This window comes from Podarcis muralis, chromosome 16 (assembly GCF_964188315.1).
Source record: "Podarcis muralis chromosome 16, rPodMur119.hap1.1, whole genome shotgun sequence".
Classification (NCBI taxonomy): domain Eukaryota; kingdom Metazoa; phylum Chordata; class Lepidosauria; order Squamata; family Lacertidae; genus Podarcis; species Podarcis muralis.
In genome coordinates this window covers 746,285-759,352 of record NC_135670.1, presented here as the reverse complement: position 1 = coordinate 759,352, position 13,068 = coordinate 746,285, and the positions used below count along the sequence as shown (strand labels likewise).

Below are 13,068 nucleotides of genomic sequence, written 5' to 3'. Positions count from 1 at the left end.
TGATGAAGACACCTTGGACAAAGAGGGAGGAGGAGAAGGAAGGCGCTGGGAATATCTAAGCCGTGGCGTCCAAACTTTTTTCAGAGGGCCAGATGTGATGAAGTGAAGGGCCATGGGGGCCGACCAAAGTTGTTGACCTTTTTTTAAGATTGATGTTCTTGAGGATTTTACCCCAGGAAATAAACTGCCACCAGGGGCCAGATTCAACCGACTGGTGGGCCGGATTAGGCCCCCGAAACAGACGTTGGACATGCCTGATCTAATGCAACCACCACAACTTCCCTGAGCTCCTTAGAGGAAGATGAGAAGAATAATTTCAGAGAAGGTCCTGCTCCTCTGGCCAGTTGCGCAGTACGGTTGTCCCATAAGTGTTGGAAGGGAGAAGCATCACGCATACTGGCAAACACGATTCAAACAAGATGTGATCTGCCTGAGATAAGATAAGATAAACCCCCCAAGTGTGTTTTATAAGCTGGTCTCTGACCGTAATAAATTATCTATCTATTTATCTAAACTTCATTCGCAATAGCCAATGGCCATAGCAACAGTAAAACATTACAGTATACGCAGGAAATTTGATATAAGAGCACAATTTAAAGTCCTGAATCAGCAGTCAGTCAGTGGCCCTTATTCTGATTGCCCCAGCTAGGAACCTAGCAACCTTTGCTGTTATCTGCTCATTTTGATCTGAGCTCCTTAGAGGAAATGCAAAGGAAGGGAGGGGAGCAGCCCTGGGTTCAAGGGCGTCCTGGGGTTTTTTGACCCTCCTCTTCCAGCTGAGGCTTTCCTGCAAATGAGAGTGTTTCGCATCCTGACCCCCTTTCACCTGCCTTGCAGAAGCGACTTGCACCCTGGGGAGACACGGGCCCCTGCCTCTGGGTTCCTTCCTGGGTTCCTCCTCTCTCGGCCCAAGCGGATCCTTCAGCTGCGACCCCCTGCGGTTGCAGCGGGTTGGGCTAGATGACCTTTGGGGGTCCCTTCCAAACTACGATTCCTTCCTATTATCTTTGGCTTGTTAACGGAGAAATGCGAGGGCTCCCTTGGACGAAAAACCAGGACCCCAGCCAGGAATACCGGAGCAAAACAGCAGCCAGGAGGCTTGGTCTTGATTGAAGACTGTCAAGACAGGACTCCCACCTGCCACCAGGTGGAACAAGATGGAAGCCCCCAACAAAAGAGAACCCAAACTTTTATTAGCTGCTAATCCCCATGTTGGGGACGCGAGTGGTGCTGTGGGTTAAACCACTGAGCCTCTTGGGCTTGCAGATCAGAAGGTCAGCGGTTTGAATCCCCGCGACGGGGTGCGCTCCCGTTGCTCGGTCCCTGCTCCTGCCAACCTAGCAGTTCGAAAGCACGTCAAAGTGCAAGTAGAGAAATAGGTACCGCTCTGGCGGGAAGGTAAACGGTGTTTCCGTTCGCTGCTCTGGTTCGCCAGAAGCGGCTTAGTCATGCTGGCCACATGACCCGGAAGCTGTACACCAGCTCCCTCGGCCAATAAAGCGAGATGAGCGTGGCAACCCCAGAGTCGGCCACGACTGGACCTAATGGTCAGGGGTCCCTTTACCTTTAATCCCCATGTTACACCCCCCCCCCAAACTACATCACTCATACATCTTGGTTACATCATGAAAGGGGAGGTATGGTGGCCGTAATCTGAGCATCCTGGACCCTGCCCCATGGTTCCCCTTGCCCTCCACCAAACACCCATCCAGTGGAACAAGATGGAAGCCCCATACAAAAGAAAACCCAAACTTTATTAGCTGCTCATCCCCATGTCACACACACCCCAACTACATCATGGTTACATCATGAAAGGGGAGGTCTGGTGGCAGTAATCTGAGCACCCTGGACCCTGCCCCATGGTCCCCCTCGCCCTCCACCAAACACCCATCAAGTGGAACAACAGAGATCTTCACATTTCCCTGTTTCCCAGGCAAGTTCATCCCACCCTTTTGTCTCCATCTGGGTTTGTTATTTCTGGACTGGCTACCTGTCTGGCACTCAGGTCTCAGGATGCCAGGGATGATCACTCGGGCAGAGGGGCTGCTGAGGAGCTGAGCTCACAGGTCTATAGGGATTTCTGGAGTTTTCCCAGTGAGCCAGTACACAGATACATTGATCAGTGAATTCTTACATTTGGTATTGTGCAGCAAAGGCCCTTTGAATGGATAGGAAGAAACTGTGATGAAGTGTTTTGTGGGGAGAAGTCACAAAAGTGATGGTGCTGGTTTTGGTAGTGGGCTGCATGTGCAGGATATCTGCTGGAGGGGCAACCCCCCCAAACACCCCCCTATGCACAAATTCCTGCAACAGGCTCGCAACGAGAAGCTGAGCCCTGCTCAGAGTAGACCCATTGGGCTCCGCGGAGAAGCGGAAGGGCCCCGATCCCGGAGGGCGGAGGAGCGGAAGGGAAGGCGAGGCTCCGGCTGGCTCCGCCCGAGAAGGAGGCGGAGGAGGCCGAGGCTTCGTAGCCGCTTTCCTGCCCGGCTTCCCCGCCTCCCTCCCGGCAGACATGGCGGCGCCCGCCCCGCAAGAGCAGCCGCAGGACGCGGAGCTGGAGGAGCTCCTCGAGAGTAAGGAAGGGGGAGACCCCCGGGGTGGGGTGGGGGGTTGGAGGGGGACCCCCCTCCAAGTCCCACGCAAACCCAAGCCCCGCCCCGAAACTGCCCTCTTCCCTCCCCCCCCACCCCCGTTCACACGATCAGGGTGGCGACACGCGTGTCAGGCCGTGGGGGGAGAAGGGTCTGGCTCTGCCCCACCCCGCAGGGGGGCAGGGAGAAAGAGAGCCTCCCCGCAAAGGACCTTGACCTTGGGGCTGCCGCCTGCCAGGCCTCCCCGGCTGGTTGGGGGGCAGCTGCGTGTAGATGGGGGGAGAGGCTCCCCCCTCAACCCCCCACCTTCCCCCCAAAGGATCTGACACGGGGGTTGACTCCCACCCCCCCCACGCCTCCCCTGTTCACACATCCCAAAGAGAATCCCCGCTGCCGGGGCCTTTAAAGAGACTCTCCCCACATTTTCTCCCTAAGGGGGGCTGCCCCATATGCTGCTTATTTCTCTCCCCCCTCCCTGCTTAGAAGCCTGTATATGTGTGTATGCACGTGGGAAGGTCTCTCATAACGTGTCCCAGCAGGGAGAGTCGATACCCTGCCCCACCTCCCCAAATTAAAATAAATGCCCTCTTGGCTGAGTGGGCAGAGACCCCCATTGCTGGGCACAGTGCCCCCCTCTTCCCATCCCCACATGACGCACTCCCCCTGGAGATTTTAAAGCAGAGGTTGGGTGGCCATGTGTTATGTATGATTTAGCTGAGATTCCTGCATTGCAGCGGGTGAGGCTGGATGACCTTTGGGGGTCCCTTGCAACTCCACAGGTCTAGGGTTTCTGCGTGGGCTGGCGCAGGGGGGTGAGGCTGCCCTCGGGCTCCTCTGGGGCAGCAGGTGACCCTCCTGCCTGGGGGCTCATTCGCACCTGGCACTCACGACTTTGTGCCTTGCCCTTTCTTGCTGCCACGACAAATTCAGGATATTACAATATAAGCCCTTAGCAGCTTGGGACCAGAGATCATCTTACGCCATATACGCCCGCTCTGCTAAATCAACACAATCTGCAGAGCTGGCACTGGTGCAGGTGCCCCACGGCACCCATTCTGCATCCGTAAGAAACCAGCGTCCTAGTGTGTTGGCACCCACCCTGTGGAACTCCCTGCCTCTTGACGGGGCCTTAGCTGTACTCTTTACAGCGCCTGATAAAAACATTTTTGTTTAAACAAGACTATCCAGATATGCAGAATGTTTACATGTGTCATATATATATATATATATATATATATATATATATATATATATATATAAAATTTTCAAACATATTAATTGCACAAAATTTCATCTCAAGGATAAAACAAGGATAAAAACAAAGAGGGAAAGGATTTGCTGAAGCTACCAATTGAATTGGATACAAAAAAGGGAGGTGTGAGGAGGTCCGGGGAACAGGCAAATGAAAAATAAGATATGAAAAGACTGAACTGTTTTTAACTGCTTTTATTTTGTATTTTTCCTTTTTTTTTTTTTTTTTTGGTAATACTTTGAAAACCTTAATAAAAAAATTATTAAAAAACAAAAAACAAAATTTCATCTCTTATACAATTTTTTTGGACTTCCATCAGCACCTCTGATGATCTTCCATTTTTATAATTTGTTCTTCATTTCTTAAATTCATACTGCCTTAATTATCATAACTAACATCATCCTTTTCATGCAATAAAGCAATAATTCCAATTATTAATCTTACAAAACTTCCTGTAAACCTACAAATGTAATTTGGTCATCACAACTGCTTTTCAGGTAGTCCGTAAATTTATGCCAGTCTTCTGTCAATCTCTGGTCCCGCCGGTTTCGAATTCTTCCTGTTAGTTTATCTAGTTCTGCATAGTCCTCCAGTCTTCTTTCGTCGGTACATGTGTCTTAATTTTTAGCTGATTGTTGATTTTAATTATTTTTTGAATGTTTCCAACAGCTGCTTTTAACTGTTTCCCCCGATAACTTTATTGTTTTGCTCTTTATGAGGATCAATTATTTTAACACAATCAGTGGTATATCGATTTTATGAAACAAATGAATCAATACATAAATAGCAAAAATAATAATAATACAATGCGCGTTTTGCTGTGGGGCACATTTTGACCCACCTTTCCCCCAAGGTGGCGTGCGTTGCCCCCCCCCCACTTTAATCCCCACGACAACCTTGTGAGGTTGAAAGGCAGCGGTCACACTCCTCCCTGGCGGAGTGGCAGGATTGGAACCCGGGCCTTTCCCAGGACCTCATCCAGCAGGGCTTGTTGTTGTTGCTCAACGCAAGGCTGGCAAGGTGATCCTCTTGGGTGAGGCAAGAGAGTCTGGAGGTGGTTCTCTCTTTCAGTTGCATCACTGCTTTGAACTTTTATCTCCTTTCGTAAGGACTTGAGTGTGTCGGAGAGGATCCTTGCAGGTTTTCTGTCATTTCGCAGCCCTGCCAGATTTAACGCTTGGGCTTTCCGTCCTTTTTAAAAACCCGCTTTTGCTTAGGCAAACTGGAGCCAGGATCTGCCTGGAGCTCAGTAGGGGCAGGATCCTGGCCTCCGGGTCCCCGCTTCCCACAATGCCTCCTCGCACTCGCTCCTTCCTTCCCAGGTGGAGTCTGGAAAGGAGATTCTGCTCAGGATCTGGGCGGAGATTGGAAGCGGATTTGGCCATTAAATTTGCCTACTTTAAGTGAAGAGAGAAATGCAGCAGTGACAAATGTGTGTTCTTTTATGTATCTATATTTCCATACAACGTCCTGCAACGTAATAATAATAATAATAATAATAATAATAATAATAATAATAATAATAATTTTTATTTATACCCCACCCTCCCCAGCCAAGGCCAGGCTCAGAGCGGCTTACATGCAATAATAAAAACAAGTTGAATGATTACAACTTAGAAACAAAATTAAAATACAACATTAAAATATTGAAACATTAAAATATTAAAATGTAGCCTCATCGCAGGAGGAGAAGGAAAGGAAAAAAGAAAGATGTTGTAAATAAGGCACCTTGGAGCTTGAAATTATAAATTATTTATCAAAACGTGGCAACATTCGGCCAACTCGGCCGCTGATCCGTTATAAAACTTGCATTTTGTGTGTTTATTTGGAAAATAATCACTGTGACTTTATGTTGCATCAGTCAGCGTCATTATGCAACAGCTGAAATGTGTGCAGATGGTTGTTCAAAATTTTATTCTTCCACTGCTCCCTTATTTTTATTTAATTCCCCCCCTCCAATTGCTGCTCCCGCCCCCTGGATCATTACAGCGTCCCCCCCCCCCAGGGAGTGATATCGCCCCCTTTGGGAAACACTGGGAAACACCATTGTGTGCTGGGAAGCCCCCAGAAAGGCCTTTTCCTTGGGGAAATTCCTCCCCCCTGGGCCCCCCAGCAAAGAAACCCCTCTCTTGCCTTCTGGATTTTGGGGAGATAATAAATAATGAATAATAAATTTTTCTTTATATCCTGCCCTCCCCAGCCGAAGCCGGGCTCAGGGCGGCATACCTGCTCACGTCTGCTCCCTCGGGAGGGGGCAGCTGTTTCAATAATGCCCCCCCCTGCCTTGCATCATCACTCTTCTTTCTCTCCCCCCCCAGGTGCCCTCGATGACTTTGACAAGGCCAAGCCAGTCCCATCGCCTCCCCCTTCAACTGCCTCCGTCGGGGACGGCAGCGTCTCTGAGAAGTCGCCTGGAGATGCTGCCAAGGTAGGGCAGGCGACCTGAGCGCCCCCCTGGGAATGTGGGGATGTGTGGGGCAGCCGGGCGAGAGAGGGCAGCCCCCTTGCTCCCAAGGAGACGGACCTTGGGGGTCTTGTCTCAGCAGGGGTCAAGGGTCGCACATGGACAGGACCCCTGACTGCCCGCTGCTTCTTCTCCCCGTTGCTGGAACGGCCCACAGCTTCTTGACCCTGAGAACCATTTGCAGTTCCCGCTCTGTAAAATGGGCCCGTTAGGCCACACAAGAACTTGTGTGGATGTCAGAGAGGGCCAAGTGTGGCGCTGATTTGAGCTCCTAAATAGCTCCTGGCCATGCTCTCCTCTGGCGAGTGAGTTTTGTTTCCAGGCAAGTGGACAGGAAAGTTCTTATTTTATATTTATATATATATTTATTAATTTTTTTAACATATAAGTTCCAACAATCATTTAACATAACTTCTTATCTTATACAGTAATTTAGACTTCCGTCAACAACCTCTGAAGATTTTCCGTTCTTTATCACTTGTTCTGCATTTCTTAATTTCTTATTACTTTTAATTGTCCTTAACTAACAATTCTCTTCATAATCTCTGCAGTATTTAGCATAGTCCTCCTTGCAAAACTTCTTGCAATTCTACTAGCATAATCTGTTCGTCACAATTGCTTTTCAAATAGTTCAAATATTTACTCCAGTCCTCCAAGAATCTCTGATCCCGCAGGTTTCGAATCCTTCCTGTTCATTTATCTAATTCTGCATCGTCCATTAATTTCATTTGCCATTCTTCTTTCGTCGGTAATTCTTCTTGCTTCCATTCTTGTGCCAATAAATATTCTTGCTGCTGTTGTTGCATATAAAAACAATTGATCATCCTGTCTGTTAATATCCTCCCCTACAATGCCAAGCAAAAATGCTTCTGGTTTCTTAGTGAAGGACAGGAAAGTTCTTAAGAACAGATTTATTTATTTTCCTTTTGGCCCTGGACTTCGCCAGCTGCCTGGGCAAATGTTTTGTGGGCTATTCGTGTTGGTCGGTCAGGGCAAGACTCAGGGCGTCCCGTCTGCTTAAATCCAGGGGGTGCTGAGCCCCCCTCCTCGTCTCACCCATTTCGCTTTTTCTCTTCCCAGGATTCCCTCTTCGCCTCGCAGGAGAAGTTCTTCCAGGACCTCTTCGATAGCGAACTGGCCTCCCAGGCCACTGCTGAGTTTGAGAAGGCCATGAAGGAGTTGGCCGAGGAGGAACCCCACTTGGTGGAGCAGTTCCAGAAGCTCTCCGAAGCAGCAGGCAGAGTCGGTGAGCGAGTTGCTTTTGGGGAGTTTCTTGAGCTCCTCTTTCTTCGCCCCTCTTCTTAGGGGAGAGCCAGGCAGGGTCTGAACTTGCTCCCTCCAGCTGGGCATTGCTGGAAAGAGAAGAGTCTGTGCCCAGATCAAGGGAATGGATAAAAAGGTAAAGGGACCCCTGACCATTAGGTCCAGTCGTGGCTGACTCTGGGGTTGTGGTGCTCATCTCGCTTTCCTGACCGAGGGAGCCGGCGTACAGGTTCCGGGTCATGTGGCCAGCATGAATAAGCCGCTTCTGGCGAACCAGAGCAGCACACGGAAACGCCATTTACCTTCCCCCCGGAGCGGTACCTATTTATCTACTTGCACTTGGACATGCTTTGGAACTGCTAGGTTGGCAGGAGCAGGGACCGAGGAACGGGAGCTCACCCCGTCGCGGGGATTCGAACCGCTGACCTTCTGATCGGCAAGCCCTAGGCTCAGTGGTTTAACCCACAGCGCCACCTGCATCCCAAGGGAAGTGATAATCCTGCTCTATTCTGCCTTGGTCAGACCCCTCCTGGAGTCCAGTGTCCAGTTCTGGGCACCTCCGTTGGAGGAGGATATTGAAAAGATGGAGCGTGTACAGAGGAGGGTGACTGAGATGGTCAAGGGTCTGGAAGCTAAGGAACGGTTGAGGGAGCTGCGGATGTTAGAATTCCTGCTCCGTGATTGCAGTCATGGGATTGTTGTCTATCACATGCCGGTATGTGTTTTGACTCCACCGAGTGGGAAGTGACGGAGACAGGATGTTTGTGTTCCTGTGTTCCGTGAAGTGGGACTATTGTCCTTTGTCCTTTTTCTCTTTGCTGTCTGATGCTAGAGAGAGAGGGAGCCATGTTGCAGTGCTCCGTGTCTGTTTATATATAAATAGATTAACCAAAATGCTGAATTGCTGAGGTCTGTAAAGCGAAATGTGCAAACTCTGCGGATCCCTAACTGTACCGGTGTCAGTTGGCATCAGTTGCTATGATGTTTAGGCTGAAGAAAGATTTTGAAGCTCCCAAATGATCGACCAGGAGGGAAGGAACATGCCAGTCGGGCATGTGTCTCTGCCAGGGTCCTACTCGAGTGTAGGACAAGCTCCTGACAGCTTAGCCTGGAGAACAGATATCTTAAGGGCTGTCACATGGAAAATGGAAGCAGCTTGTTTTCTCCTGCTCTGGAGGGCAGGACTCGCACCCAGGGCTTCAAGTTACAAGGAAGGAGATTCTGACAGTAAGAGCTGCTCAACAGTGGAAGGGTCTCCCTCGGAAGGTTGCGGACTTTCCTTCCTTGGAGTTTTTTAAGCAGAGGTCGGATGGCCATCAGCCCTGGATGCTTTAGCTGAAATTTCTGTATTGCTGGGGGCTGGACTAGATGAGCCCTGGGGCTCCCTTCCAACTCCACAATTCCATGAGACAACATCCCAAAATGTTGTGCAGTGCCGCCGTCTCTGGAGGACAGCAGCCCACACTCACACCCCGTCCTTCTCAAAACGAAGACTTCCGCGCGTCTCAAAATAAATGTGGGGGTGCTTTCCCACCCACCTTAAGCATCACACATTTATGAATCAAAGCTAGGAGGCCTCCATCTGAACATTAGACCCAGCACCTTTCATGCTGCTTTACATCAATCAAGAGATCTTACCGCTATGCTGTTATTTAAATAAAAAATATGTGTTAAAACTGACACCCTGAAAGGGGCTCTTTGAGAAGAATGCTCTTCAAAACACACACACACACCTACACACACACACACACACACACACACACACACGGACTCTCACTGGTTAGCTAAAAATCCCTCGACGCCCCAAAGAGATCCATGCATTTTCTAACCGCAGCCTCAGATGTGTGAGTTCAAAATGGTGTTGCTTTGAAAATGCTGTGTGGGCTTCCAACTTCTGCTTAAAAACCTCCAACGAAGGAGAGCTGAATTTGAATGAATGAATGAATTTTATTATTATGGCCACAGACCAGTTCTGGCTCACTTACAATATCAGGAAAATCATGAAACACAGCAGGAATACATTGAATTGCAATTGGGTATAACAGAGACAATTCGGATATAGTGGCAGTTAAAAATATACATTAAATCTTGATCACTAAAATGTAACCTAAATTTGTCATTTAAAACCTTAATCATTTGGGTAGTACAGCTTGTTCCCTAAGTTTTATGGCAGTCGCACAGAATTTGGCCAGGAGAGCTGCTGTTGTTGTTGCTACACGTAGAATTGCAGAACTGTATGTGGGGACGCAGGTGGTGCTGTGGCTTAAACCACAGAGCCTAGGACTTGCCGATCAGAAGGTCGGCGGTTTGAATCCCCGCGACAGGGTGAGCTCCCGTTGCTCGGTCCCTGCTCCTGCCAACTTAGCAGTTCGAAAGCACACCAAAGTGCAAGTAGATAAATAGGTACCACTCTGGCGGGAAGGTAAACGACGTTTCCGTGCGCTGCTCTGGTTCGCCAGAAGCAGCTTAGTCCTGCTGGCCAAATGACCCGGAAGCTGTACGCCGGCTCCCTCGGCCAGTAAAGCGAGATGAGCACAGCAACCCCAGAGTCAGCCACGACTGGACCTAATGGTCAGGGGTCCCTTTACCTTTACCTTTACAGTTGGAATCACAGCTAAAGGTTCCCTGGCACGATGCCCATCCAGCCTCTGAAAGAGATCTCGCCCACCGCCTTCCGAGGTTGCCTGCTCCTCTATCCAATGGCTCTTACCCCTGGAAAGTTCTTCCTGACCTTGAGTCAGAATGCCAGCATTGCTCGACTTCAAGCAACTTTTCCGACGGATGGATTTGGGGGCACCAGGGCAACTCAGCACAGAATTGCGACCTTTGCCATGGCAGTTCATGGATGTTTTGTGGGAACCCCTTCTTGCCTCAAGCGAGCATCAGGCCCTTGGGGTCTCCAAATTCCCGTTGCAGGATTTCTGGAGCCCTTTCAAAATAAAGACGGGGAGCGGTGAGGTTGCATCCCTTTTCAGGCTCCTGGGTGAGAGCAAAGAGGCCGAGAGGGCAGGTGTGTCAGAAGTGGAAGGAACTGACGCTGGGTTATTTATTTCGTAAAAATTATACACTGTTTGATTGTGTAAACAAACGACAACGCTCAAAGCGATTTACCAAAAAGATAAAACAGTAAAATCGAGAAAAAAATCACGACAGTGCTTTAAAACTTACATAAGTTGAAATATCAGATCAGATTAAAACTGCTTCAACTTTCTCAGGAATTACGTATATAAATGTGTGTGTGGCTTTATATTTTTGTAACATTTGTCGTTCAAGTTGTTAGTCATCGCTTTAGATTTTCGTACACCACTTAAGAGATTGATATAGTTAAGAAAACTTATTAAGTGGTATAGAAGTGGTCTAAATATAGAAATAATATTTTTCATTTTAAAACCAAATGCATTTTCCTCTCCTGGGGTCTCTTAAACACTTTCTCCCTCGCTTTTTTGCAGGAAGCGACTCCAACTCCCAGCAGGAGTTCACTTCCTGCCTGAAAGAGACGCTCAGCGGCTTGGCAAAGAACGCAGACGACCTCCAGGTAAACCCCTGAACCCCTTTCCGCCTCCCTGGCTTCTCCGAAACGCTTCCTCTGCGTTTCCAGTGGCGGATCCACTCTGCAGACCTCGTTTCGTCAACGTCTGTCCCAGTTGCTGCTCTAACTGCAAGCGGGGAGAGGGCTGCTGCTTCTCTTGCACCCAGGGCCCGCTTGTGGGATTCCCTTTGAGGCATTTGCTTGGCTGCTGTGAGAACAGGAGTCTGGGACTAGATGGGAGGCTGGCCTGATCCAGAAGGCCAGGATCGCCATGCGGAGGTCTGCTGTGATAGCAAAACCTCCATGCCCAAGAGCAATCTACCAGAGAATAACAGGTGGCGGGGAACTGCGTAGCTGCTGTTGTGCTCAGGGTCCCACTTGGGCTCCCAGCTGGCCACTTTTGATAAATAATAATAATAATAATAATAATAATAATAATAATAATAATTTATTTATACCCCACCCATCTGGCTCAGTTTCCCCAGCCACTCTGGGTGGCTTCCAACCAAATATTAAAAACAATACAACGTCAGACATTAAAAACTTCCCTAAACAGGGTGCCTTCAGTTGTCTTTTAAAAGTAAAATAGTTGTTTGTTGCCTTGACATCTGATGGGAGGGCGTTCCACAAGGCAGGTGCCACCACCAAGAAGGCCATCTGCCTGGTTCCCTGTAACCTCACTTCTCGCAGGGAGGGAACCGCCAGAAGGCCCTTGGAGCTGGACCTCAGTGTCTGGGCTGGACGATGGGGGTGGAGACGCTCCTTCAGGTCTACTGGGCTGAGGACGTTTAGGGCAGGCACTCGGCCTCCGGATGTTTTGGGACTACAACTCCCATCATCCCTGACCACTGGTCCTGTTAGCTAGGGATGATGGGAGTTGTAGTCCCAAAACATCTGGAGGGCCAAGTTTGCCTATGCCTGGTTTAGGGCTTTCAAGGTCAGCACCAACACTTTGAATTGTGCCCGGAAACGTACTGGGAGCCAATGAAGATCTTTCAGGACTGGTGTTATATGGTATCAGCAGCCGCTCCCAGTCCCCAGTCTGGCTGCTGCATTCTGGATTAATTGCAGTTTCCGAGTCACTTTCAATGGTAGCCCCACGGAGAGCGCATGGCAGGAGTCCAAGCGCGAGATAACTAGAGTATGCAGCACTCTGGCGAGGGAAACCCCCAGAGCAGGATTCTCCCTCCATGAATTTGTCTGATCCTCTTTTAAACCGTCCGAGTTGGAAGCCTCCTATGGGGCAGTGGGCTTAGAACGTAGCCGGCGGGGCTAGAGGCCATCTCTTGCCTTTTCCTTCCGTGAAGACGTTGGCTTCCTCGCCCGGCCTCCTTAACAGCCGCCCCCCCTTCCTTCTCCCGCAGAACTCCAGCGTCTCTGAGGAGGAGCTTGCGAAGACCATGGAAGGCCTCGGCTTGGAGGAAGGAGACGGCGAAGGGAGCCTCCTGCCCATCATGCAAAGCATCATGCAGAACCTGCTGTCAAAAGACGTGCTCTACCCCTCCCTGAAGGAGATCACGGAGAAAGTAAGGCGGAAGGGCCCACCACGGGGGGGGGGGGGCTGGCTCAGTGGCAGAACAGCTGCCTTGAATGCAGAAGGTCCCAGGATCAGCCCCTGGCATCCTAAGCAGGGACGGGAGAGGAGCGCAGGTGGGCTCAAGGGTCTGAACTCGGTGTAAGGCTGCTCCCTACATTCCTGGAAAAAACAACACTAGAACCATGAGGAGGGACACGGGTGGCGCTGTGGGTTAAACCACAGAGCCTAGGGCTTGCCAATCAGAAGGTTGGTGGTTCGAATCCCTGCAATGGGGTGAGCTCCCGTTGCTCGGTCCCTGCTCCTGCCAACCTAGCAGTTCAAAAGTACGTCAAAGTGCAGGTAAATAAATAGGTACTGCTCTGGCGGGAAGGTGAACGGCGTTTCCGTGCGCTGCTCTGGTTCGCCAGAAGCGGCTTAGTCCTGCTGGCCACA

The 13,068-nt window shown here is 49.9% G+C and overlaps 1 protein-coding gene across 1 annotated transcript in view; it reads left to right on the top strand.

Annotated features, from left to right (window-relative positions):
* The first annotated feature begins 2,441 nt into the window (after positions 1-2,441).
* DCAF8 (DDB1 and CUL4 associated factor 8) overlaps positions 2,442-13,068 on the top strand; it is a 43,179-nt gene continuing 32,552 nt past the window's right edge. Inside the window, exons 1-5 of the mRNA XM_028710717.2 lie at positions 2,442-2,573; positions 6,162-6,271; positions 7,388-7,553; positions 11,020-11,105; positions 12,464-12,625. Coding sequence (XP_028566550.2) covers positions 2,513-2,573; positions 6,162-6,271; positions 7,388-7,553; positions 11,020-11,105; positions 12,464-12,625 — 585 coding nt within the window. The 5' untranslated portion in view covers positions 2,442-2,512. The remainder of the gene's footprint in view (positions 2,574-6,161; positions 6,272-7,387; positions 7,554-11,019; positions 11,106-12,463; positions 12,626-13,068) is intronic.